At 48.7% G+C, this 27,993-nt stretch overlaps 1 protein-coding gene across 6 annotated transcripts in view; it reads left to right on the top strand.

Annotated features, from left to right (window-relative positions):
- Nucleotides 1–27,750, top strand: part of LOC119975257 (sialic acid-binding Ig-like lectin 12) — a 312,188-nt gene extending 284,438 nt beyond the window's left edge. For 4 of the 6 annotated variants that reach the window (XM_038814942.1, XM_038814941.1, XM_038814943.1 and 1 more), the window contains 4 exons: nucleotides 10,348–10,641; nucleotides 14,247–14,343; nucleotides 24,655–24,736; nucleotides 27,288–27,613. In XM_038814942.1, the coding sequence (XP_038670870.1) occupies nucleotides 10,348–10,641; nucleotides 14,247–14,343; nucleotides 24,655–24,736; nucleotides 27,288–27,476 (662 nt within the window). In that variant the 3' untranslated portion in view covers nucleotides 27,477–27,613. Of the gene's footprint in view, nucleotides 1–10,347; nucleotides 10,642–14,246; nucleotides 14,344–24,654; nucleotides 24,737–27,287 lie in introns of all 6 variants that reach the window. The other 2 variants (XM_038814946.1, XM_038814945.1) reach the window with 1 other exon arrangement.
- Nucleotides 27,751–27,993: the final 243 nt, after the last annotated feature.

Below are 27,993 nucleotides of genomic sequence, written 5' to 3'. Positions count from 1 at the left end.
CTAAATTGCCCCTGAATTGGAAAAAAACTCTAAATTTATTTTAAAAAGGATTCTTAAAGCTTTGCCAGTATACGTGGCAAGCCTAGCTGACCTGCTTCTTAATTTCAGAGACAGGGCCCCAGCTTGTACATAACGATACGTTTGTTCATCTACAACTGTAGTGGAGCCCCCCCCCCCCTCCCCCCACCATGTCCACCTCCAGTGGCTGACCATTTACTATCACCATAATTGTAATTGGGGGGTGTCCTGCCCACGTTTATATGTTGTTTAAACTATACTTCAGATTCATTTTCAGGGCTGTCCTCAATACAGTGTACTGGAGTCAGAGCTGTATTTGATGGCCCCGTCTTGCATTTCCTCCTAAGTGCCCCTCCTATTACTGGCACAACATGTAGCTTCCCTGGCGTTACATCCCTCATAGGGGTGATCTCTCCCACACTGATAGCATTCTTCATAGGTCCCAGTCTGCAGATGAATTCCCTGTAATCATTGTACTCTCTTTTGATCCGAGCTTCCTTGCTCATTGCTTTCTGCGGCATCATCTCCAGTGCCAGAAGTGCCAATAGTTTCCCGCCAAACCTAGTGGACCTCTATCCCCCACCCCCCACTTTGGGTGATAATACCCCATGACTAAGTCCACCAGCTCCTCGAATGTTATGGAGTCAGGGGCATCTGGATAACTCAGACCCCAATCAGGTTGTAAGTGGGAGCCCCAGAGGCCATTCGGAGGATTAGCTTCTGCTTTTCTTTCTCCCCCATGATTTGAAAAAATAATGGAGGCATTCAACATATAGTGCCCATTGCCTCGTGTGAGGGACAAATGGGCACTGGGCTTGCTGCCCAGTTCTTAAAGGGAGGTGGGGGGCAACCGGCCCATGATGTTGTGCCAAACTTTTGTCCCAGATTAAGAACAAATTAATCTACACCGCATCATTCTACCGTAATCCATATACCTATCCAATAGCCGCTTGAAGGTCCCTAATGTTTCCGACTCAACTACTTCCACAGGCAGTGCATTCCATGTCCCCACTACTCTCTGGGTAAAGAACCTATCTCTGACATCCCCCCTATATCTTCCACCATTCACCATAAATTTATGTCACCTTGTAATGGTTTATTCCACCCGGGGAAAAAGTCTCTGACTATCTACTCTATCTATTCCACTGATCATCTTATAAACCTCTATCCAGTCGCCCCTCATCCTTCTCCGTTCTAATGAGAAAAGGCCTAGCACCCTCAACCTTTCCTCATAAGACCTACTCCTCTTTCCAGGCAACATCCTGGTAAATCTCTTTTGCACCTTTTCCAAAGCTTCCACATCTTTTCTAAAATAAGGCGACCAGAACTACACACAGTCCAAATGTGGCCTTACCAAGGTTTTGTACAGTTGCATCATCACCTCACGGCTCTTAAATTCAATCCCTCTGCTAATGAACGCCAGCACACCATAGGCCTTCTTCTCAGCTCTATCCACTTGAGTGGCAACTTGCAAAGATCTATGAACTTAGACCCCAAGATCTCTCTGCTCCTCCACATTGCCAAGAACCCTACCGTTAACCCTGTATTCGCATTCATATTTGTCCTTACAAAATGGACAAATACAGTTTTCAGGGTTAAACTCCATCTGCCACTTCTCAGCCCAGCTCTGCATCCTATCTATGTCTCTTTGCAGCCGACAAGAGCCCTCCTCATTTCCACCACTCTCTGTCTTCTTTCAACTAGCCAATTTCTGATCCACATCTCTAAATCACCCTCAATCCCCAGCCTCCGTATTTTCTGCAATAGCCGACCGTGGGGAACCTTATCAAACGCTTTACTGAAATCCATATACACCACATCAACTGCTTTACCCTCGTCCACCTGTTCAGTCACCTTCTCAAAGAACTCGATAAGGTTTGTGAGGCATGACCTACCCTTCACAAAACCATGCTGACTATCCCTAATCATATTATTCCTATCTAGATGATTATAAATCGTATCTTTTATAATCCTCTCCAAGACTTTACCCACCACAGATGTTAGGCTCACCGGCCTATAGTTACCGGGGTTATCTCTACTCCCCTTCTTGAACAAAGGGACCACATTTGCTATCCTCCAGTCCTCTGGCACTATTCCTGTAGCCAATGATGACATAAAAATCAAAGCCAAAGGCTCAGCAATCTCTTCCCTGGCTTCCCAGAGAATCCTAGGATAAATCCCATCAGGCCCCGGGGACTTATCTATTTTCACCTTGTCCAGAATTGCCAACACTTCTTCCCTACGCACCTCAATGCCATCTATTCTAATAGCCTGGGTCTCAGCATTCTCCTCCACAATATTATCTTTTCCTGAGTGAATACTGACAAAAAGTATTCATTTAGTATCTCGCTTATCTCCTCAGCCTCCACACACAACTTCCCACCACTGTCCTTGACTGGCCCTACTCTTACCCTAGTCATTCTTTTATTCCTGACATACCTATAGAAAGCTTTTGGGTTTTCCTTGATCCTACCTGCCAAAGACTTCTCATGTCCCCTCCTTGCTCGTCTTAGCTCTCTGTTTAGGTCCTTCCTCGCTTCCCTGTAACTATCAAGCGCCCCAACTGAGACTTCACGCCTCATCTTCACATAGGCCTCCTTTTTCCTCTTAACAAGAGATTCCACTTCTTTGGTAAACCACGGTTCCCTCGCTCTACCCTTTCCTCCCTGTCTGACTGGTACGTACTGATCAAGAACACGCAATAGCTGTTCCTTGAACAAGCTCCACATATCCAGTGTGCCCAACCCTTGCAGCCTACTTCTCCAACCTACACATCCTAAGTCATGTCTAATGGCATCATAATTGCCCTTCCCCCAGCTATAACTCTTGCCCTGCGGGGTATTCTTATCCCTTTCCATCACTAATGTAAAGGTCACCGAATTGTGGTCACTGTCTCCAAAGTGTTCACCTACCTCCAGATCTAACACCTGGCCTGGTTCATTACCCAAAACCAAATCCAAAGTGGCCTCACCTCTTGTTGGCCTGTCAACATATTGTGTCAGAAAACCCTCCTGCACACATTGTACAAAGAACGACCCATCCAATGTACTCGAACTATATCTTTTCCAGTCAATATTAGGAAAGTTAAAGTCTCCCATAACAACTACCCTGTTACTTTCGCTCTTTTCCAGAATCATCTTCGCCATCCTTTCCTCTACATCTCTAGAACTATTAGGTGGCCTATAGAAAACTCCCAGCCGTGTGACCTCTCCTTTCCTGTTTCTAACCTCAGCCCATACTACCTCGGAAGAAGAGTCCCCATCTTGCATCCTTTCTGCCACCGTAATACTGTCCTTGACTAGCAGCGCCACACCTCCCCCTCTTTTGCCCCCTTCTCTGACCTTACTAAAGCACCTAAACCCCGGAACCTGCAACAACCATTCCTGTCCCTGCTCTATCCATGTCTCTGAAATGGCCACAACATCGAAGTCCCAGGTACCAACCCATGCTGCCAGTTCCCCTACCTTATTTCGTATACTCCTGGCATTGAAATAGACACACTTCAAACCACCGACCTGAACACTGCCGCCCTCCTGCGAAGTCAAATCTGTGCTCCTGACCTCTCTACTCTCAATCTCTCGAACCCCAAAACTACAATCCAGGTTCCCATGCCCCTGCTGAATTAGTTTAAACCCCCCCAAAGAGTACTAACAAATCTCCCCCCCAGGATATTGGTGCCCCTTAGGTTCAGATGTAGACCATCCTGTCTATAGAGGTCCCACCTTCCCCAGAAAGAGCCCCAGTTATCCAGAAATCTGAATCCCTCCCGCCTGCACCATCCCTGTAGCCACGTGTTTAATTGCTCTCTCTCCCTATTCCTCATCTCACTATCACGTGGCACGGGCAACAACCCAGAGATAACAACTCTGTTTGTTCTCGCTCTGAGCTTCCATCCTAGCTCCCTAAAGGCCTGCCTGACATCCTTGTCCCCTTTCCTACCTATGTCGTTAGTGCCAATGTGGACTACGACTTGGGGCTGCTCCCCCTCCCCCTTAAGGATCCAAAAAACACGATCCGAGACATCACTTACCCTTACACCTGGGAGGCAACATACCAAACGTGAGTCTCTCTCGCTCCCACAAAATCTCCTATCTGTGCCCCTGACTATTGAGTCCCCAATTACTAATGCTCTGCTCCTCTCCCCCCTTCCCTTCTGAGCAACAGGGACAGACTCCGTGCTAGAGTCCCGCACCCCATGGCTTACCCCTGGTGAGTTGTCCCCCCCACAAGTATCCAAAACGGTATACTTGTTACTCAGGGGAACGACCGCAGGGGGTCCCTGCACTGACTGCTTCTTCCCAGTCCCTCTTACAGTTACCCATCTATCTCCAGTCTTTGGTGTAACTACTTCCCTGAAGCTCCTATCTATGACCACCTCTGCCTCCCGAATGATCCGAAGTTCATCCAACTCCAGCTCCAGTACCATAACTCGGTCTTGTAGGAGCTGGAGCTGGCTGCACTTCCTGCAGGTAAAATCAGCAGGGACACTAACGGCATCCCTCACCTCAAACATCCTGCAGGAGGAACATTGCACTACCTTCCCTGCCATCCCACTTAATTTCAACCAAGTTTTGGTAAACAAATATAAAACAAATAAAAAATAATAATATAATATAGCACTTACCTGCTCACACCAATGGGTCTTATTATTAGGTTAGAGGAGGAGGGCGGGTGGGAGACACTACACGTGTAGTGTCTCGGGTATCCTCTCCACCAGAATTTGTTGGCTAGGAGAAAATCCTTCCCAGAAGTCCGCGGGTCGTACTTCCGGTTCCCGCCTTATATTATCTTTGCTCCCACTGGCACCCCGCCGCTCTCAATGTGTCCCCTCGCGCTCTTTCACTGACTCACTGCCGCTCTCCTCGCGCTCTTTTATCCTGTGTCCCTCTGAACTCCCGCTGCTTTATGGGCTCCCTCTGTCTCTGAACTCCCGCTGCTTTATGGGCTCCCTCTGTCTCTGAACTCCCGCCGCTTTCTGGGCTCTCTGTCTCTGAACTCCCGCTGCTTTATGGGCTCCCTCTGTCTCTGAACTCCCGCTGCTTTATGGGCTTTCTGTCTCTGAACTCCCGCCGCTTTCTGGGCTCTCTGTCTCTGAACTCCCGCTGCTTTATGGGCTCTCCCTCTGTCTCTGAACTCCCGCCGCTTTCTGGGCTCTCTGTCTCTGAACTCCCGCTGCTTTATGGGCTCTCCCTCTGTCTCTGAACTCCCGCTGCTTTCTGGGCTCTCTGTCTCTGAACTCCCGCTGCTTTCTGGGCTCCCTCTGTCTCTGAACTCCCGCCGCTTTCTGGGCTCCCTCTGTCTCTCACAGAGACTTCTGCACCTTTCCAAAATCTGTTTCCAAACTGTTCCTCCACATCTCTGCTGCTATTGGGAGGGGGGTGGGGGGGGGGGGGGGGGGGGCTATAGAAAACTCCCAACAATGTGACTGCTCCTTTCCTATTTCTGACTTCAACCCATACTACCTCAGTAGGCAGATCCTCCTTGAACTGCCTTTCTGCAGCTGTTATACTATCTCTAATTAACAATGCAACCGCCCACCTCTTTTACCATCCTCCCTAATCTTGTTGAAACATCTATAACCAGGAACCTCCAACAACCATTTCTGCCCCTCTTCTATCCAAGTTTCCGTGATGGCCACCACATCGTAGTCCATGGTACCGATCCATGTCTTAAGTTCACCCACCTTATTCCTGATGCTTCTTGCGTTGAAGTATACACACTTCAACCCATCTCCGTGCCTGCACGTACTCTCCTTTGTCAGTGTTACCTTCCCCACTGCATCACTATACGCTTTGATGTCCTGAACATCGGCTACCTTAGTTGCTGGACATTCCCATTCCCCTGCCAAATTAGTTTAAACCCTCCCGAAGAGTACTAGAGAACCTCCCTCCCAGGATATTGGTGCCCCTCTGGTTCGGATGCAACCCGTCCTGCTTGTACAGGTCCCACCTTCCCCAGAATGCGCTCCAATTATCCAAATACCTGAAGCCCTCCCTCCTACACCATTCCTGAAGCCACGTGTTCAACTGCACTCTCTCCCTATTCCTAGCCTCGCTATCACGTGGCACCGGCAACAAACCAGAGATGACAACTCTGTCTGTCCTGGCCTTTAACTGCCAGCCTAACTCCCTAAACTCGCTTGTTACATCCACACCCATTTTCCTACCTATGTCGTTGGTACCAATGTGCACGTCTTCTAGTTGCTCACCCTCCCCCTTAAGGATCCTGAAGCCACGATCCGAGACATTCCTGGCCGTGGCACCGGGAGGCAACATACCTTCCGGGAGTCTTGCTCGTGACCACAGAATCTCCTATCTATTCCCCTAACCATTGAGTCTCCTATCAATATTGCTTTTCTATTCTCCCCCCTCCCCTTCTGAGCCCCAGAGCCAGACTCAGTGCTAGAGACCTGGCTGCTGGAGCCTTCCCCCGGTAGGTCATCCCCCCAACAGCATCCAAAACGGTATACTTGTTTTGAAGGGGAACAGCCACGAGGGATCCCTGCACTGTCTACCCGTTTGTTTTCTTTCCCCTGACTGTAACCCAGCTACTCTTGTCCTGCACCTTGGGTGTGGTTACCTCCCTGTAACTCTTGTCTATTACCCCCTCTGCCTCCTGGATGATCCGAAGTTCATTCAGCTCCAGCTACAGTTCCCTAACACTGTCTCTGAGGAGCTGGAGTTGTGTGCACTTCCCGCAGGAATAGTCAGCGGGGACACCGGTGGTATCCCTCACCACCCACATCCTACACGAGGAGCATTCAACTGCCTCCATCCCCTCTTACCTTACAGAAAAAAAGCTGCCCTGTGGAACCCTTGTTCCATGTGTTTCTATATTGGAGGCAACCCTAGCCCCTGCCTGTCTGCCTTACTGACTACCCATAACTCCCACTGACCGTGGAGGCTCTTGCCTTACGGTTGAAGACAATTGTCACAGGGAATTGACAATTGTGGTTAAGGGAGCATTTCACACAACCCAAGTGGATCCCTGTGGGTGGGTGGGTTGTGTAGCATGTGCGGCTCATTGCCCAGCATCCCAATTACACTGTGATGCATGGACACTGTGCCTGAACACAGCGGGAGGCAGCACCATACACACAGCAGCCAACCTCTGAACACCAAGGGATGGGGGGTGGGGGTTTGTCTGGGGGAATGGGGCATGGGTTTGATGGTCGGTCCACATCACAGAACAAAGAGCCAGAGGACTCATACTGGTGGCGCTGAGGATATTTTAACGTTCCTTATCCAACTGTACACTAGTACCACACCATCCCGATGGTGCCACAACACTATCCCATTAGACCATGAGACCATAAGCCATTGGAGCAGAATTAGGCCACTTGGCCCATCGACTCTGCTCCGCCATTAAATCATTGCTGATATTTTTCTCATCTCCATTCTCCTGCCTTCTCCCCATAACCCCTGATCCCCTTTTAATCAAGAACCTATCTATCCTTGTCTTAAACACACTCACTGATTTGGTCCCCACAGCCTTCTGCGGGAAAGATTCACCACCCTCTGGTTGAAGAAATACCTCCTCATCTCTGTTTTAAAGGATTGTCCCTTTAGTCTGAGATTGTGTCCTCTGCTTCTAGTTTTTCTTACAAGTAGAAACATCCTTTCCACGTCCACTCTATCCAGGCCTTGCAGTATCTTGTAAGTTTCAATAAGACCCCCTCTCACCCTTCTAAACGCCAACGAGTACAGAACCAGAGTCCTCAACCGTTCCTCATACGACAAGCTCTTCGTTCCAGGCATTATTCTTGTGAACCTCCTCTGGACCCTTTCCAAGGCCAGCACATCCTTCCTTAGATACAGGGCCCAGAGCTGCTCACAATACTCCAAACGGGATCTGACCAGAACCTTATACAGCCTCAGAAGTACATCCTTGGTCTTGTTTTCTAGCCCTCTCGACATGCCTCCATTCTTCCTTCCAAAGTGTAGACTCTCACACTTTTCCACATTGTATTCCATCTTTGCCCACACTCCTAGCCTGTCCAAGTCCTTCTGTAGTCCCCTTGCTTCCTCAATACTACCTGTCCCTCTACAGATCTTTGTATCTTCTGCAAACTTTGCAACAATGCCTCCAGTTCCTTCTTCCAGATCATTAATATATGTTGTGAAAAGTTGTGGTCCCAGCAGAGACCCCTGAAGCACACCACTAGTCACCGGCTGCCATTCCGAAAAAGACCCCTTTATCACCACTCTCTGCCTTCTGTCAGTCAGCCAATCCTCTACCCATGCCAGTATCTTACCCTTAACACTATGGGCTCTTAACTTATTTAACAGTTGGGCAGCACGGTGGCCTAGTGGTTAGCACAACCGCCTCACGGCGCTGATGTCCCAGGTTCGATCCCAGCTCTGGGTCACTGTCCGTGTGAAGTTTGCACATTCTCCCCGTGTCTGCGTGGGTTTCGCCCCCACAACCCAAAAATGTGCAGAGTAGGTGGATTGGCCACGCTAAATTGCCCCTTAATTGGAAAAAATAATTGGGTAATCTAAATTTTAAAAAAAAAACTTATTTAACAGTGCAGCACCTTATCAAAGGCCTTCTGGAAATCTAAATAAATCATGGTAACTCATTCTCCTTTGTCTAACTTCCTTGTTACCTCCTCAAAGAACTCTAACAGATTTGTCAGACGTGACCTTCCCTCGATGAAGCCGTGTTGACTCAGTTCTATTTTATCATGCACTTCAAAGTACTCCGCGGTCTCATCTTTAATAATGGACTTTAAAATCTTACCAATGACTAAAATCAGGCTAACTGGCCTATAATTTCCAGTCTTCCCCTCCCTGCCTCCCCACCAAACCCCCACAAGGCCCCATCCTCCTTCCCTCATGCACACTCCATTCCTTACCCCTCCCACCCACACCCAACCCCCCCCAGTGCCCTCAGTGATCCTCACTGTACTGGGCCTTCCTTGCCCCATCGCTATGTCTGGTTGTGTCCTGACAGTAGCACAGTGGTTTGCACTGTTACTTCACAGCACCAAGGTCCCAGGTTCGATTCCCGCTTGGGTCACTGTCTGTGCGGAGTCTGCACGTTCTCCCCGGGTCTGCGTGGGTTTCCTCCGGGTGCCTCCACAAGTGCCGAACACGTGCTTGTTTAGTGAAGTGGACATTCTGAATTCTCCCTCTGTGTACCTGAACAGGTGCTGGAATGTGGCGACTTGGGGCTTTTCACAGTAATTTCATTGCAGTGTTAATGTAAGCCTACTTGTGACGATAATGAAGATTGTTATTATTATGATCAGAGATGGAGGCAGCCAGCTGCTTACCATGTCCCGTGGTCTTCGATGCCCCTGGCAGGGGTCCTCTGGGGGCTCTGGAGCCGGAGGGCTCCGGCACACCTGACAGTGGCACATGCACAGCTGTGTCTCCCTGTTCCGGGTGCTGACTCCGAGACGTGGCCTCTTCAGAGGAGTGGAACATGTGGGAGCTGGTGGCCATCATTGCCAGTCCACAGGATGGGTCTGGGTCGCGACCCTGCGCCCTCTCTTCCCATTCGGTGGCCATAGGATCCCATGGTTCACATCTGAACGGAGGGGCAGCTCGATTGAACCCCGATTGCCCCTGCATCATCTGGCTTTGCCAGCCCTGGCGGCTCCCCATTGTCTGTACCATTGTGTCAATGCCCTCCGCGATGCTCCTCAATAACTCGGATATGTTCTGGTCTCGACATGTCCCCCAGCACCTCATCAAGGTCTGCCTGCTACTGGGTCACATCCTCCATAGAGTCGAACAGTCTGCCAAGGCCATCAGCCATGGCCGTCACCGACTGCCCCATGCCTTGGACACCTTCACTCACGCTGCCAATGTTGTGCACCAGGCTCTCCACAGCGGTCGCCACCATACCAGTGTTGGCCTCAGTGCCACACATTGTCGGCGACATCTCCTGTGCCCTTGGCCTCTGGTACTCCTCCAATCGGCTATGGACCTGCTAGAGTGTTGCTGACATCTTCCTCTGAAAGTCCCAGCCTCTCCATAATGCCTCCATCTGCTCCGGGTAAACCTGTACCAGAAGCTCCTGGGATCCTGCGACCCGAGTGGGGTTGGCTGTGCAACTGCTGTTAAGTGCTGCTCGACCTTGTTAGCAGGGGTGCTGGCGAGCGCAGTCCCGGCGAATCAGCTGGTGAGCATGCATTTGCAGAGTGAAGCCTGTAGGTCTTGTTAAGTGGATCAATGAGCATTGAATGGCGTTGTCGACCCCGCCGAGCCGAGTGTTATGAAGCTCGAGGCAGTTCCCCTTCACTTGCACACTCAGAAATCTTTCCAGAGAATCGCGCCCTCTATCTTACACTCTCACTTTGCTACGATGACTTTTCCTCAGATAAGCCGGAGATGTCCCAAAAATCGGAGTGCACTCGGAAGGCAGAGGAGATCACCTGCATCTGTGTGGCCAACTCAAACCCACCTGGAGTCCTCACCTGGCACCTGCCTGACGCTAACATCAGTGATAACCAAACACACGGACATTTAGTTTCGCATTTGGTCAGAGATGGGCATCTGGTGATTGGCTCCCTGATCCTGACGGGACCCCACAATGAGGAGGAAGTGACGGCATCCTGCTCGGTTCGAAACCCACATGGGGAAGCCATGTTCAAGGTGTATCTGTGGGCTAAAGGTGAGAGAATTGTTTGGGATCGATCTCTGCCGAGTTAGCTAGATCCTTAAACTCGAGAATTCCCTCCCTCACTCTCTCCACCTCTCTCTCTCCAGCACCTTTAAAATATACTTTACAACTAGTCTCTTTGACCAAGCTTTTAATCATGTCAATACCTTGGTCAAATTCAATGGTGAGATCTGGATATATGGGGAGGTGTTACAGTGGTGGCATTGACATTCAACCAGTGATCCAGATGCACAGGGTAAAGATATGGTTCAAATTCCATCACACCAGATAGTAAAATTTGAAATCAATAAATATCTGGAATTGAAGTGTTGAGATAACCATGAAACCATTATTGATTGATGCAAAGTGGCCTTTCGGGAAGGAAATCTGCTATCCTTACCTTGCCTGTTGTGTCTCTAGATCTTGACTCTAGATCTTGGCCCGGCCAGCGATGCCCAGAACCCATGAGTTAATTTTTTGAAAAAGTATTTCTTCACACAAAGGAAAGTGGAAACCAGGAATTCTCTCTTCCCCACAAAAAGGTGTTACATTGAACATGACTGTTTTCAAAGTAGATTTTCATCTCCTGGGCTTTCGAGGGTTAACAAGTAATTGATCGCATTTTCAAGCTATTACTGTGAACCGATAGGGGTCAATAGAGAGGAAGTATTTGCTCAGAGAGTCTGGGACAAGGGGGCGCAGACTAAAAATGGGAGGCAGATCTTTCAATAGTGAAATTAGGAAATACTTCAACGCTCAAAAGGGCGGGATAAATTTGGAGCTTCTTTCCCCAAACAGAAATCGATACTCGATCAAATTGTTAATTTAAAATCTGAGATTGACAGATTTTTTTTAAAAAGAGGACATTAAGTGAAATGGGGCAAAGGTGATTCACCCAATCCAGACAGTGCAGAAGTAGGCCATTCGGTCCATTGAGTCTGCACCAACTTTAGCTAGGCCTAGTCCCTCACCCTGGGCGAAATTCTCCGACCCCACGCAGGGTCGGAGAATCGGCCGGCAGCGGCGTTAATCCCGCTCCCGCAGTGTTTTTAATTCTCTGACCGGCCAAAAACCGGCGCTGTGCAAATCCCGCCGGCAGCCTCTGAAAACAGCCGGCACCGGCGGGATTTCATTATATTTTTGTTTCCACAAATCTCCGGCCCGGATGGGCCGAAGTCCCACCGACGTGGCCACGGGTCACGTCGGCGAAAATCGCAGTAGCTTTAAAACGGCGTCAACCATTGATGATGGTTGACGCCGTTCAGTGTGGGGGGGGGGGGTTGCGGCATCGGGGGGGGTTGTGGCATGGGGGGGGGGTTTGGGGGCAGCGGCGTGCAGAGAGGGGGGGCGACGGATGCCCGGGCCCAACGCACCGCCCCCCCCCTCTGCACGCCGCTGCCCCCTACCCCAACCACCCCCCCTCACCACCCCTACCTCCCTCCAACGCCCCTACCCCCCTCCCCACCATCCCTACCCCCCTCCCCACCACCCCTACCCCCCTCCCCACCACCCCTACCCCCCTCCAATGCCGCCCCCCCATCTCTCGCAACGCCGCAACCCCCCACCCTCAACGCCGCAACCCCCCCTCATCGCCGCAACCCCCCCTCTCAACGCCGGGTCCTCCCCTCTCAACGCCGGGTCCCCCCCCCCCCCCCCCCCCCCCCCCCCTCAACGCCGGTACCCACACCCCGTCCCCCTCCCTCTGAAGGCCGGTACCCACACCCCCCCCTCCCTCTGAAGGCCGGTACCCACATCCCCCCTCTCTCCTCCTCCCCCCCTTCCTTCCTCCTCCCCCCTTCCTTCCTCCTCCCCCCTTCCTTCCTCCTCCCCCCCTCCTTCCTCCTCCCCCCTTCCTTCCTCCTCCCCCCCTTCCTTCCTCCGTTAGTGGGGAGGGGGGGGTGCGGCGTTGGAGGGGGGTAGGGGTGGTGAAGGGGGTAGGGGTGGTGAGGGGAGGGGGTTGGGGTAGAGGCAGCTGCGTGCAGAGGGGGGGCGATGGTACGTTGGCCCCGGGCATCCGTCGCCCCCCTCCTCTGCACGCCGCTGCCCCTACCCCAACCCCCCCCCTCACCACCCCTACCCCCTTCACCACCCCTACCCCCCTCCAACGCCGCCCCCCCCTCCAACGCCGCCCCCCCTCTCTCAACTCAACACCGCAACCCCTCCTCTCAACTCAACGCCGCAAACCCCCCCCCCTCTGAACTCAACGCCACGCCGCAAACCCCCCCCCCCCCCCTCCTCTCAACTCAACGCCGCAAACCCCCCAACGCCGGGTCTGTCTCTCTCCTCCTCCCCCCTCTCCCAATGCCGGTCTGTCTCTCTCCTCCTCCTCCCCCCCCCCCCAATGCCGGTCTGTCTCTCTCTCTCCCCCCCCCCCCCAAAATGCCGGTCTGTCTCTCTCCTCCTCCTCCCCACCCCCAATGCCGGTCTGTCTCTCTCTCTCTCCCCCCCCCCCCCCCAAAATGCCGGTCTGTCTCTCTCCTCCTCCCCCCCCCCAAAAAACGCCGGGTCTCACCACTTCCGCAGCTGGTGAAACTGACGCGTATCGTGTCAGTCAGCTGCTGGCCCCTCCGGGAACGGAGAAAAGCTGCCTAAAAGAAGGCCCCCACGCCGGAGTCATCTACACCAATTTTGCTCGCCGGAAATCGGCGTTACGACGGTCTGCAGAGAATTTCGCCCCCTATCTCCGTCACCCACACATTGATCATGGCCAATCCACCTAACCTGCACATCTTTGGACTGTGGGAGGAAACTGGAGAACTTGGAGGAAACCTATGCAGACACGGGGCAAATGTACAAACTCCACACAGACAGACACTCAAGGCCAGAATCGAACCTGGGTTCCTCTCACTGTGAGGCAGCAGTGCTAACCACTGTGCCACCGTGCCGATTATATGGAATAAGGTCGTAGATCAGCTGTGATGTCATTGAATGGTTAAACCAGTAACGGCAGAGGGGCTGAATGGTCTCTTCCTGTCCCTGTGATCCTTCCTATGGTCCAATTTATTCAGGGTCAATCTTTTTACAAAGTGGACAGTGAGAAACTGGAGCTTGACTTGATATTACATTGATAAATATTATATATATAAATGTTACATATATTACATTGAGAAGGAAGATTTCAATTCATAAATTGTTTAGACAGTCTTGAGCCTCTCCACAGTCAATTAAGTCATTTCAAACTGCGATCGCTGTTGTGGTGTAGGAAGCACAGCTGATGATTTTTGCACAGCAAGATCTCACAAACAAGTGTGTGATAATGATCTGATAATTATTTCAATGGTGTTGGTTGATGCATCCATAAAGATAACATTCAGTGATTGTGTCACTACTGCCCCTTCGGCAAAGCAAATATGCCATCTTTACCCAATCTGGGATGTATATGTTAATTCCAGTCTCAAATAGCAACGTGGATATTTTTTAACTCCCCTCCAAACTAGTCTCTCAACAGTTCAGGAGGAAGGTCACCCTCCACATTCACAAGTAGAAACCAGGGATGGACAATAAATGTCGGCATTGCCTGTGAATATTTACAAATTTGAGTGGAGGCATTGCTGCTCGAGATACATTGTAGCATCATTTTAAAAGTGCAGTGCAGTAATTAATGACTGTTTTTACAGATAGGAACTCCAATAAATGGACAATAGGATTGCTCACAGCTGGGATCATACTGAGTGTATTTGTGATTGGAATCTTAATCTTCTTTTATGTGACGAAGTAAGTATGAAAGTTTAACTTGATACTTTTCTAATTATTGACTTCAATCTTCTTGCCTTCAGAGTGATTTTTACCTTGAGTTTCAAGCCATACACCTCTCCTGTAAGCGGTACCTGTGTCCCCTATAATCTGGAGTGCATCTTTCATTGTCTTGTGTTCAAATTAATACTAATAAGTTGTTGTGATTGGGAGGACACTGGCTGAAAGAGCAATAGAACCACATTCAATGAGATATTTCTAAAGGGGAACTGAATAAATATTTGAAAGAGAAATGGGTTCTACGGTTATGGGGGAAAGAGCGGGGGTGGAGGGGAGGGGGAGAAATTTCACAATATTGTGGTGATATCATATATTCCTGGGGGCCACCATCACCAACAGTCTGTCCTGGTCCACTCACATTGATGCAACAGTCAAGAAAGCCCAACAGCGTCTCTACTTCCTGCGGAAGCTAAAGAAATGTTGCATGTCTTCATCGACTCTCACAAATCTCTAGAGATGTGCCATAGACGCATCCTATCCGGCTGCATCACAGCTTGGTATGGCAACTGCGCGGCCCAAGACTGCAAGAAATTGTAGAGCGTGGTGAACTCAGCCCAACGTACCACATAAGCTTGCTACCCTCACATTAATTCTGTAGAATTTTGAGAATTAGGGATTTCACCAAGTGGATCATTTATTTAGCCAGGCCTTTAGACCCAGGATAGTGAGGACAAGTGTGATCTATAATCCACTTCTCAATCATACGAATCAATTGCAAACGCTATTTGTAATGATCTCTCTCAAGACAAACTAAATAAACTGAAAATAGCACGAGGACATTGTGCAACAGCTCTGCTTGATTTGCAACTGTGAAATATTGAGGTATTTGGTGAAGTAATCAACGAGTCAGTGTCATGAAAATAAAAGAGATCAGATGCAATTTTGGAACAAGGATGGGGATGAACGTCATGTGGAATCATTGATTCTTTATGCTGACTTGTCATATGTTCTTGACAACAACCTGTGCGCTGTGTGTCTGATGCAATCATCTCGTTACCTGTCTTGTACCTAATCTCACAATCACAACCTTGAATCTTCATCAAGAGATGTTGCAATCTTGGTGGGTACTGGTGAATGTTTTTCACCAAATCATCAATCGGTTTGTGGTCTTTCTCTACCATAAACCATTTGCCAAATAGATTGGTATGATTCCAAACACTGAAGCTCGGTGTTGGAGAAGTTGGTTAATGTTACAGATGGATTTTGAAGCAAATGCAATAGGTTTGTCGTTTCTTCATATCCAAGTGTTACGACACCCTAGGCAGGTGCACTGTCATTGCAGCCCCCGGACCCCGGAGTCCCAACAGAAGTGAATTAACCAATAAATTGTGTTTTCCAAAGATCTTTAACGCTTGACTGCTCCAATGAGTTACATACACCAGATTTATAAGTAAAACATTAACAAACTGTTTATTAATAACAAAAGGAAAAGATGAATATATACATCAAGAAATAACAGAGCAATGATCTACCAATCCACCGATTCCCAAAACCCCGTCCCACCCTTCACCAAGACATATACACAAGACAGACACCAAGTAAGGGTTGGAGAGTATAAAAGAAACAGAGGTTAAAGTGAAATGTTTGAGGTGAGTCTTCATTGCTGTGGTTACAGCCTCTGGGAATAGATTTACTCAAGAGGTTCAGGTTGGCACAACTCCGTCCTTCGACCACCAGATGGTGTTTTACCCAAGTGTACCAGGTCTGTGCAATTCCGCACTTCCACCACCAGATGAAACTTGGTACAGGGGAACACAAGGTGTTCAGATTAGCGAACGTCTCATCACCAGCCACGTCTCGTCACACAGGAGGCTCAGATCAGTGCAATTCTGCTCTTCTACCACCAGATGGAGCTCCATCTCCCTGTGCAGCAACCCCAGCTTCCTTAATGGGTAAACAGAGTTTTATTCACCCTTGTCTGAACTCTGTATCGGAACTCTGGCCGCACTTCAAAGAATATTCTCAGTTTAAGCTTCAATTTTGAGCTCTTTTTTGCCTTCCAGAGAGAGAGGTTTAAAAGGTTACAGACCTGATGAGTGATTGCTTATTATCTTACTCCAGAAACCTTCCACACTGAGTGCTGAGCTTGTGGCATTTGAGTGCTACAGTGAGAGTTTGGTGACTGAGGGAGTATAAGGGTTATTTAAAGTCTAGTATTTCTTTTATTTAGTTAATTAACTTAAAAGTTGCTGTTTGGTCTATAAGAAGGTGAATTTTGAATCAGCTTTAAACAAGGTTCTACTTGGACTTACTTGCAGCTGGAGCTTGTTAATTAGTTAATTGCATTAGGCCAGTTTTTAGAAGCTAGAGTCACAGTATAAATAGGGGCTAGATACAGTGCAGACTTTGTTTGCACTGAGTGCTGAGCTTGTGGCATTTGAGTGCTACAGTGAGAGTTTGGTGACTGAGGGAGTATAAGGGTTATTTAAAGTCTAGTATTTCTTTTATTTAGTTAATTAACTTAAAAGTTGCTGTTTGGTCTATAAGAAGGTGAATTTTGAATCAGCTTTAAACAAGGTTCTACTTGGACTTACTTGCAGCTGGAGCTTGTTAATTAGTTAATTCCATTAGGCCAGTTTTTAGAAGCTAGAGTCACAGTATAAATAGGGGCTAGATACAGTGCAGACTTTGTTTGCACTGGAGTGCTGAGCTTGTGGCATTTGAGTGCTACAGTGAGAGTTTGGTGACTGAGGGAGTGCTGAGCTTGTGGCATTTGAGTGCTACAGTGAGAGTTTGGTGACTGAGGGAGTGCTGAGCTTGTGGCATTTGAGTGCTACAGTGAGAGTTTGGTGACTGAGGGAGTGCTGAGCTTGTGGCATTTGAGTGCTACAGTGAGAGTTTGGTGACTGAGGGAGTGCTGAGCTTGTGGCATTTGAGTGCTACAGTGAGAGTTTGGTGACTGAGGGAGTTAGGTGAGGAGGGAGTAAGGTACTCCTTTCATTTAATTTCCTATATTTATCAAAGAGCGTGAAGGGAACCAGGAGTTTAGAGTACAGCTGACTGGGAGCAGAGCCGGAGGGCGGAGGTCCAGTTGGTCCACAGGGCAGCTAATTCTGTAAAGTAAGAGGGGATGGAGGCTAGGGCAGTTGCATGCTCCTCCTGTAGGATGTGGGTGGTGAGGGATACCACTGGTGTCCCCGCTGACTATACCTGCGGGAAGTGCACCCAACTCCAGCTCCTCAGAGACCGTGTTAAGGTACTGGAGCTGGAGCTGGATGAACTTCGGATCATCCGGGAGGCAGAGGGGGTCATAGAGAAGAGTTACAGGGAGGTAGCCACACCAAAGGTACTGGACAAGAGTAGCTGGGTTACAGTCAGGGGAAAGAAAACTAACAGGCAGACAGTGCAGGGATCCCTCGTGGCCATTCCCCTTCAAAACAAGTATACCGTTTTGGATGCTGTTGGGGGGGATGACCTACCGGGGGAAGGCCCCAGCGGCCAGGTCTCTGGCACTGAGTCTGGCTCTGGGGCTCAGAAGGGAAGGGGGGAGCATAGAAAAGCAATAGTAATAGGAGATTCAATGGTTAGGGGAATAGATAGGAGATTCTGTGGTCGCGAGCGAGACTCCCCAAAGGTATGTTGCCTCCCGGGTGCCAGGGCCAGGGATGTCTCTGATCGTGTCTTCAGGATCCTGAAGGGGGAGGGTGAGCAGCCAGAAGTCGTGGTGCACATTGGTACCAACGATGTAGGTAGGAAAAAGGGTGTGGAGGTAATAAACAAGTTTAGGGAGTTAGGCTGGAAGTTAAGGGCCAGGACAGACAGAGTTGTCATCTCTGGTTTGTTGCCGGTGCCATGTGATAGCGAGGCTAGGAATAGGGAGAGAGTGCAGTTGAACACGTGGCTGCAGGAATGGTGTAGGAGGGAGGGCTTCAGGTATTTGGATAATTGGAGCGCATTCTGGGGAAGGTGGGACCTGTACAAGCAGGACGGGTTGCATCTGAACCAGAGGGGCACCAATATCCTGGGGGGGAGGTTTTCTAGTACTCTTCGGGAGGGTTTAAACTAATTTGGCAGGGGAATGGGAACCGGATCTGTAGTCCAGCAACTAAGGTAGACGATAGTCAGGACGCCAAAGCACGTAGTGATGCAGTGGGGAAGGTAACAATGACAAAGGAGAGTACTTGCAGGCAAGGAGATGGGTTGAAGTGTGTATACTTTAATGCAAGAAGCATCAGGAATAAGGTGGGTGAACTTAAGGCATGGATCGGTACTTGGGACTACGATGTGGTGGCCATCACGGAAACTTGGATAGAAGAGGGCCAGAAATGGTTGTTGGAGGTCCCTGGTTATAGATGTGTCAACAAGATTAGGGAGGGTGGTAAAAGAGGTGGGGGGGTGGCATTGTTAATTAGAGATAGTATAACAGCTGCAGAAAGGCAGTTCGAGGGGGATCTGCCTACTGAGGTAATATGGGTTGAAGTTAGAAATAGGAAAGGAGCAGTCACCTTGTTGGGAGTGTTCTATAGGCCCCCCAATAGCAGCAGAGATGTGGAGGAACAGATTGGGAAACAGATTCTGGAAAGGTGCAGAAGTCACAGGGTAGTAGTCATGGGCGACTTCAACTTCCCAAACATTGAGTGGAAACTCTTTAGATCAAATAGTTTGGATGGGGTAGTGTTTGTGCAGTGTGTCCAGGAAGCTTTTCTAACACAGTATGTAGATTGTCCGACCAGAGGGGAGGCCATATTGGATTTAGTACTTGGTAATGAACCAGGGCAGGTGATAGATTTGTTAGTGGGGGAGCATTTTGGAGGTAGTGACCACAATTCTGTGACTTTCACTTTAGTAATGGAGAGGGATAGGTGCGAGCAACAGGGCAAGGTTTATAATTGGGGGAAGGGTAAATACAATGCTGTCAGACAAGAATTGAAGTGCAGAAGTTGGGAACATAGGCTGTCAGGGAAGGACACAAGTGAAATGTGGAACTTGTTCAAGGATCAGGTACTGCGTGTCTTTGATATGTATGTCCCTGTCAGGCAGGGAAGAGATGGTCGAGTGAGGGAACCATGGTTGACAAGAGAGGTTGAATGTCTTGTTAAGAGGAAGAAGGAGACTTATGTAAGGCTGAAGAAATAAGGTTCAGACAGTGCGCTGGAGGGATACAAGATAGCCAGGAGGGAACTGAAGAAAGGGATTAGGAGAGCTAAGAGAGGGCATGAAAAATCTTTGGCGGGTAGGATCAAGGAAAACCCCAAGGCCTTTTACACATACGTGAGAAATATGAGAATGACTAGAGTGAGAGTAGGTCCGATTAAGGACAGTAGCGGGAGATTGTGTATTGAGTCTGAAGAGATAGGAGAGGTCTTGAACAAGTATTTTTCTTCAGTATTTACAAATGAGAGGGGCCATATTGTTGGAGAGGACAGCGTGAAGCAGACTGATAAGCTTGAGGAGATACTTGTCAGGAAGGAAGATGTGTTGCGCGTTTTGAAAAACTTGAGGATAGACAAGTCCCCCGGGCCTGACGGGATATATCCAAGGATTCTATGGGAAGCAAGAAATGAAATTGCAGAGCCGTTGGCAATGATCTTTTCATCCTCGCTGTCAACAGGGGTGGTACCAGAGGATTGGAGAGTGGCGAATGTCGTGCCCCTGTTCAAAAAAGGGAATAGGGATAACCCTGGGAATTACAGGCCAGTTAGTCTTACTTCGGTGGTAGGCAAAGTAATGGAAAGGGTACTGAGGGATAGGATTTCTGAGCATCTGGAAAGGCATTGCTTGATTAGGGATAGTCAGCACGGATTTGTGAAGGGTAGGTCTTGCCTTACAAGTCTTATTGAATTCTTTGAGGAGGTGACCAAGCATGTGGATGAAGGTAAAGCAGTGGATGTAGTGTACATGGATTTTAGTAAGGCATTTGATAAGGTTCCCCATGGTAGGCTTATGCAGAAAGTAAGGAGGCATGGGATAGTGGGAAATTTGGCCAGTTGGATAACAAACTGGCTAACCGATAGAAGACAGAGAGTTGTGGTGGATGGCAAATATTCAACCTGGAGCCCAGTTATCAGTGGCGTACCGCAGGGATCAGTTCTGGGTCCTCTGCTGTTTGTGATTTTCATTAACGACTTGGATGAGGGAGTTGAAGGGTGGGTCAGTAAATTTGCAGATGATACGAAGATTGGTGGAGTTGTGGATAGTGAGGAGGGCTGTTGTCGGCTTCAAAGAGACATAGATAGAATGCAGAGCTGGGCTGAGAAGTGGCAGATGGAGTTTAACCCTGACAAGTGTGAGGTTGTCCATTTTGGAAGGACAAATCTGAATGCGGAATACAGGGTTAATGGTAGGGTTCTTGGCAATGTGGAGGAGCAGAGAGATCTTGGGGTCTATGTTCATTGTTCTTTGAAAGTTGCCACTCAAGTGGATAGAGCTGTGAAGAAGGCCTATGGTGTGCTAGCGTTCATTAGCAGAGGGATTGAATTTAAGAGCCGTGAGGTGATGATGCAGCTGTACAAAACCTTGGTCAGGCCACATTTGGAGTACTGTGTGCAGTTCTGGTCACCTCATTTTAGGAAGGATGTGGAAGCTTTGGAAAAGGTGCAAAGGAGATTTACCAGGATGTTGCCTGGAATGGAGAGTAGGTCATACGAGGAAAGATTGAGGGTGCTAGGCCTTTTCTCATTAGAACGGAGAAGGATGAGGGGCGACTTGATAGAGGTTTATAAGATGATCAGGGGAATAGATAGAGTAGACAGTCAGAGACTTTTTCCCCGGGTGGAACACACCATTACAAGGGGACATAAATTTAAGATAAATGGTGGAAGATATAGAGGGGATGTCAGAGGTAGGTTCTTTACCCAGAGAGTAGTGGGGGCATGGAATGCACTGCCTGTGGTAGTAGTTGAGTCGGAAAATTTATGGACCTTCAAGCGGCTATTGGATAGGTACTTGGATTAGGGTAGAATAAGGGAGTGTAGGTTAACTTCTTAAGGGCAGCATGGTAGCATTGTGGATAGCACAATTGCTTCACAGCTCCAGGGTCCCAAGTTCGATTCCCAGCTGGGTCACTGTCTGTGTGGAGTCTGCACATCCTCCCCGTGACTGCGTGGGTTTCCTCCGGGTACTCCGGTTTCCTCCCACAGTCCAAAGATGTGCAGGTTGGGTGGATTGGCCATGACAAATTGTCCAAAATTCTATGATTAACCTAGGACAAAAGTTCGGCGCAACATCGTGGGCCGAAGGGCCTGTTCTGTGCTGTATTTCTCTATAAATTTCTCTATAAAACTTGAATGTTGTCTGCCTTCTTCATCCGGAGAGCCTTCATAGAGCTGACCCGGCCAAAAGAGAGGACGCGCAGCAGAGATAGAGTGCCTTCCAGCTGCCACCTGGCTGAAACATTTTCAGAACTGAACAAAAGATGAACATTTTCAGAAGACCCGCATTATTTACTGAAAGTTTCTGACCGACTTCACCAAGCACAACCAACGATAGGAGCTGGCTGAGAATCCCACAGACAGCAATTGGCTGTTTGCCAAGTCTATCAAATCACAGGTTCTGCCACAGAACCTAGAGGGATGTCTAAGGCTGGTCCATTAGGATAGGGTGTCCCAGCTCTGCCTAAAATCTGTAGTTTAACGGAAATTTCAAATGGTGCAGTAATGGTGTAGCAGCTAACCAGAAGACTGTAGATCAAAGCGGGCAGCAGCATGGGGATCCAAATGGATCACAGGACAGACAAAAGGTTTTACAACAGTATCTTAACACATGTTTACAGATATTTATATGAGATATCTCCAGGATAATTCATACTTATAGTGACTGTTTGAGAGCATTGAAGAGATATTGGCAGTCTTTATGCAACAGGAAAGGAACATCCTTTCTCAATAATTCGCCTGGGATGATTTTTGAATTAAATTTAGAATGTATAGAGACAAGAAATGAAAAAGACCCAGTCATCTTTGAAGATCATCCTTATCTTGAGGTGTTGGCATGGCTATAATATCCTTTATTTTACTTGGATTGGCAATGTGCCAATATGGGAATAAACAGAACTGAAGAAATTGATCTGCTGAATGTTGATGTCACATTTCAGAGGCTTTGCACCAAGTGCTGTAAAATGGGATTAAAATGAGTGGCCAGTTATGTTTTTCTCTATTTGGCTGGAGGAGACAGGATGGGCTGAAAGGGCTCTTTCCACGATGTAACTTCTCTATGGTTCTATGAATTCTGAGGTCACATCAGACTGGTAGACATGCAATCGTCAGGCCTTTAGTTTCCACGTGTGACCCCCAGGAAGATTGATTGTATTTGCCCTCCAGGATGATGGAACCCAGATGGAATTAGTGAACACCTGGACGCTGAAAGTTTCACAACAGCTTTTGCCATTGTTGTGGATACCTGTATTTTAGAATATGGAGGGGGAGGATGTTAGCACTTTCTCCCTGTCAATCTTGGCCAGTAATGAGGAGTAACCAACTTCATCAGGACAATAATCCGAATCTTGGCAAACACTTTCGATAGTGTGACAGTTTTATACTTTCCATGAAATTGAGGATGTGAAATTTGTTCACCGTGCTTCGCCTTCCCGTGTACACATCAACATCATTTTCTTGTTTGCCTGTCACTTCATGTATATGTTTCTGATGATATAGCACAAGGTCATTCTTATTGCCTGTAGGTACCCATTGTGCATGATCTGCTGAGATCAGTGCATGGCTCATGGTAGCTGCATCAGCATTTTCCGCATTGCACTATCCATGAAGATGATTTGTGAAGGGAACTTACAACTGAGTAATTGTGGCTTTGCTTTTTAATTCAATTCAGCGACGCTCGAAGCCAACCATTATAATCGCAACCTTTCCCGGTCTGGTTTTTATGACCATTGTTTTGTTGGGCTTTTTTCGACTCACCCTTGCTCTTCATCAATCAGGTTTCAATGTCTTGTTCACTCGCCTTCACCGACAGAGCTAACCTGGTGCTGGTTCTCTCGACGTGCTGTCCAACTCATGGAACTGGACAAGTTGCCAGCAGCAGGCTCGGCAGGAGGGATTCATCTACTGACCAGCTCTGTACTTGAGCACGAACTTGGTGATCCGACAGTTACCTGCACGGTCACCATGCAGTGCTAGCAACACTGACACCGCAAATTCGTTAAAGTTCAAGCAAACCACCAAGAACCTTCTCATGACATGTAGCACAATCTAAGGCTGATCACCATGTCGTACCTATTCTTTGTCTTGTTGCCACCTCTCTTTGGGCCACTAATCACCATGATCTCGGCATCCAGGTACATAAATCCTTGAAAGTTGCCACCCAGGTTAATAGGGCTGTTAAGAAGGCATATGGTGTGCTAGCCTTTATAAGCAGGGGGATTGAGTTTCGGAACCACAGGGTCATGCTGCAGCTGTACATAACTCTGGTGCGGCCACACCTGGAGTACTGCGTGCAGTTCTGGTCACCACATTATAGGAAGGATGTGGAAGCTTTGGAAAGGGTTCAGAGGAGATTTACTAGGATGTTGCCTGGTATGGAGGGAAGGTCTTACGAGGAAAGGCTCAGGGAATTGAGGTTGTTTTCGTTAGAGAGGAGAAGGCTGAGAGGTGACTTAATAGAGACATATAAGATAGTCAGAGGGTTAGATAGGGTGGACAGTGAGAGTCTTTTTCCCCGGATGGTGATGACCAACACGAGGGGACATAGCTTTAAATTTAGGGGTGAGAGATATAGGACAGATGTCAGAGGCAGTTTCTTTACTCAGAGAGTAGTAGGGGTGTGGAACGCCCTGCCTGCAACAGTAGTAGACTCGCCAACTTTAAGGGCATTTAAGTGGTCACTGGATAGACATATGGATGAAAATGGAATAGTGTAGGTCAGATAGGCTTCAGATGGTTTCACAGGTCGGCGCAACATCGAGGGCCGAAGGGCCCGTACTGCGCTGTAGTGTTCTATGTTCTATGTTCTATGTGTTTATATAATGACATAATAGCTTGTGCTTATTTACTGTAAAATCACAAGGCACCAAGCACTTTTGGAGAATTGTGTAAACATGTTGTGAGTTCATTTATTTAGATTAGGCACATGAGGGCAGTTACAGATCAGGATAAAGATGAAGACTTTAGAGCTGTGTGTGTGTGCTCTGCTGAAAGCAAAATTGAAAACTAAGACTGGATCACATGGCACACTTCCCTTCTCGTGACGTTAAGCTGAAATCCCTTAAAGACATATTGAAACAAGAGACAGTCCAGAGGTTTGTGTAATGTTACAATGGGCTCTGTGTCTGTGCTGCACTAACTCTCTGATATATAATAACCACAGTGTGATATTGTGTTATTGCAGGATAAAGACATTGAATAAGGAAAGAGTTTCAGAGACCAATGTTATTTCATTGAGCAGCCCGCCAGTCTCTGTTGAACACCAGGTACAAGAACTGTTTACATTCACTCCAAAGCTTTAATCTCAGGATGTGGACAATATGTATCCCAGATTCCCAGTGGAATACCCACAGTGGAATACGTCTGTAATCATCAATGGCTCAGTGTGTGGCACATCTTTCTCTACCTTTCTTTCGTTCCCTGAGGACTGAGAGTTTAATTCGCATTCAAGTGCGTGTTCGAAGTCTGCACTCAGCGGAGCCAGAACCGAGTGAGCTTGACATTGATGGGGTGTCAGTACCGAGGGAGCGCCGCCCAGTTGGAGGTTCAGTACTGAGAGAGTGCTGTACTGTCAGGCAGTCAGTACTGAGGGAGTGCTGCACTGTCAGAGGGTCAGTACTGAGGGAGTGCTGCACTGTGGGAGGGTCAGTACTGAGGGAGTGCTGTACTGTCAGGCAGTCAGTACTGAGGGAGTGCTGCACTGTGGGAGGGTCAGTACTGAGCGGGTGCTGCACTGTCGGAGAGTCAGTACTGAAGGAGTGCTGCACTATCAGAGGGTCAGTCACGAGGGAGCGCCGCACAGTTGGACGGTCAATACTGAGGGAGTGCTGCACTATCGGAGGGTCAGTACTGAGGGAGTGCTGCACAGTTTGAAGTTCAGTACTGAGGGAGTGCTGCACTGGTGGAGGGTCAGTACTGTGGGAGTGCTGCACAGTTTGAAGGTCAGTATTGAGGGAGTGCTGCACTGTGGGAGGGTCAGTACTGAGGGAGTGCTGCACTATCAAAGGGTCAGTCACGAGGGAGCGCCGCTCAGTTGGAGGGTCAATACTGAGGGAGTGCTGCACTGTCGGAGGGTCAGTACTGACGGAGTGCTGCACTGTCAGAGGGTCAGTACTGGGGGAGTGCTGCACTGTCAGACGGTCAGTACTGAGGGAGCGCTGCACTGTCAGAGGGTCAGTACTGAGGGAGTGCTGTACTGACGGAGGGTCAGTACTGTGGGAGTGCTGCACTGTCAGAGGGTCAGTACTGTGGGAGTGCTGCACTGTAAGAGGGTCAGTACTGTGGGAGTGCTGCACAGTTTGAAGGTCAGTATTGAGGGAATGCTGCACTGTCGGAGGGTCAGTACTAAAGGAGTGCTGCAATGTGGGAGGGTCAGTACTGAGCACGTGCTGCACTGTCGGAGGGTCAGTACTGAGTGAGCGCCAAACTGTCAGAGGGTCAGTACTGAAGGAGTGCTGCACTGTCAGAGGGTCAGTACTGAAGGAGTGCTGCACTATCAGAGGGTCAGTACTGAGGGAGTGCTGCACTGATGGAGGGTCAGCACTGTGGGAGTGCTGCACAGTTTGAAGGTCAGTATTGAGGGAGTGCTGCACAGTCAGACAGTCAGTACTGAGGGAGTGCTGCACTGTGGGAGGGTCAGTACTGAAGGAGTGCTGCACTATCAAAGGGTCAGTCACGAGGGAGCGCCGCACAGTTGGAGGGTCAATACCATAAGACCATAAGACCATAAGACATAGGAGTGGAAGTAAGGCCATTCGGCCCATCGAGTCCACTCCACCATTCAATCATGGTTGATTTCAACTCCATTTACCCGCGCTCTCCCCATAGCCCTTAATAAGACCATAACTGAGGGAGTGCTGCACTGTAGGAGGGTCAGAACTGAGGGAGTGCTGCACTGTCAGAGGGTCAGTACTGGGGGAGTGCTGCACTGTCTGAGGGTCAGTACTGAGGGAGTGCTGCACTGTCTGAGGGTCAGTACTGAGGGAGTGTTGTACTGACGGAGGGTCAGTACTGAGGGAGTGTTGTACTGACGGAGGGTCAGTACTGAGGGAGCGCTGCACTGTCAGAGGGTCAGTACTGAAGGAGTGCTGCAATGTGGGAGGGTCAGTACTGAGCGCGTGCTGCACTGTCGGAGGGTCAGTACTGAGTGAGTGCCAAACTGTCAGAGGGTCAGTACTGAAGGAGTGCTGCTCTATCAGAGGGTCAGTACTGAGGAAATGCTACACTGTTAGGGGATGATTACTGAGGGAGTGCTGCACTATCGGAGGGTCAGTACCGAGAGAGTGTGATGCTGTCAGAGAGTCAGTCCTGAGGGAGAGCAGCATTGTGAGAGGGTCAGTACTGAAGCAGTGCTGCACAGTTTGAAGGTCAGTACTGAGGGATTGCTGCAATGTTAAAGGGTCAGTACTGAGGGAGAACTGCACTCTATGAGAGTCAGCACTGAAGGAGCGTGACATCTGTGCATCGTCAGTACTGAGGGAGTCATAAAATATCTCCTGTCCACTATTTAGAAGTAGGTCACGGGGGACTTCTTCCCGGTGGACTGGGATCAAAAAAATGTATCCTCAACCAACATCATTAAACCAACACACAAAGAGAATGACGGATAGAGATAGAGAGAGACAATTTGAGAGAGACAAAGTGAGACCAACAGAGACAAAGATAGACTAGAGAAAGATAGAGATTTAAAGAGACATAGAAAGACAAAAAAAAGGGTTCACTGAGCTACGACTGACACTAGCGTGGCGACACAATAATTTAACCCTTTCGCTGCAAGTGAATGATGTGAGAATGTCTTCTGTCTCCATTTCTCTGTAGGCTAATCAGAACATTCCGCTCACTGAACCCCAGAACACAACAGGAGACACAACTAGAGAGGGAAAGGCACCTGCTCCCCAGGATCCCTCTGAAGGTGCAATGGGAGGTGATACTGAATGTGGGAGTGCCGAAAAACCTGACGACCTTCTCTATGCGAGCATCAACTTCTCGAAGCCGTCCCAATGGTGACAGGACTGTTCACAGGGAAGAGGAGACAGAATATGCACAGATCAGTTTCCAGAAGAACTGAGTGTGAAACAGGGAGATGGGGTGTGGGGTGTGTGATGCCAGTTTGCTCAAATAGTAATGAAGAAAAATATGCTCAACTTTTTGTTTTTTTAGTTCTGAACGTGCTTTCTGAACGCTGCACTTTTCTCCATGCTGTCAAAGATTGCAAGGAACATATGCATTTTGTATAATTTTACATTTATTAGTAGAAGTGATTAAAATGCTCAGACAGGAACCTCAAGTGGCAACATGTAAAAGAAGGTCGCACGCCAGGTAGTTCCTGTTAGAGTCCTTGATTGTTGGTCCTTTTCACCCGGTTCCCAGGAGTAATTTGTGGACAAAATAGCCCCATTTGAGAGCCTTTTGTATGAGGATGTCAGAAGGCACAAAAAAGAATATTGGGAAGAAAGGTGTGAGCGGTAGCCCTTCTGAGGAACTGAGCAAGGTGTGGAGTCCAGCGGGATTGAAGATGGGGGAG

The sequence above is a fragment of the Scyliorhinus canicula genome, chromosome 12 (assembly GCF_902713615.1).
Source record: "Scyliorhinus canicula chromosome 12, sScyCan1.1, whole genome shotgun sequence".
Lineage (NCBI taxonomy): Eukaryota > Metazoa > Chordata > Chondrichthyes > Carcharhiniformes > Scyliorhinidae > Scyliorhinus > Scyliorhinus canicula.
Note: the sequence above shows the minus strand (reverse complement) of the source record. Positions and strands in the feature narration are given on the sequence as shown.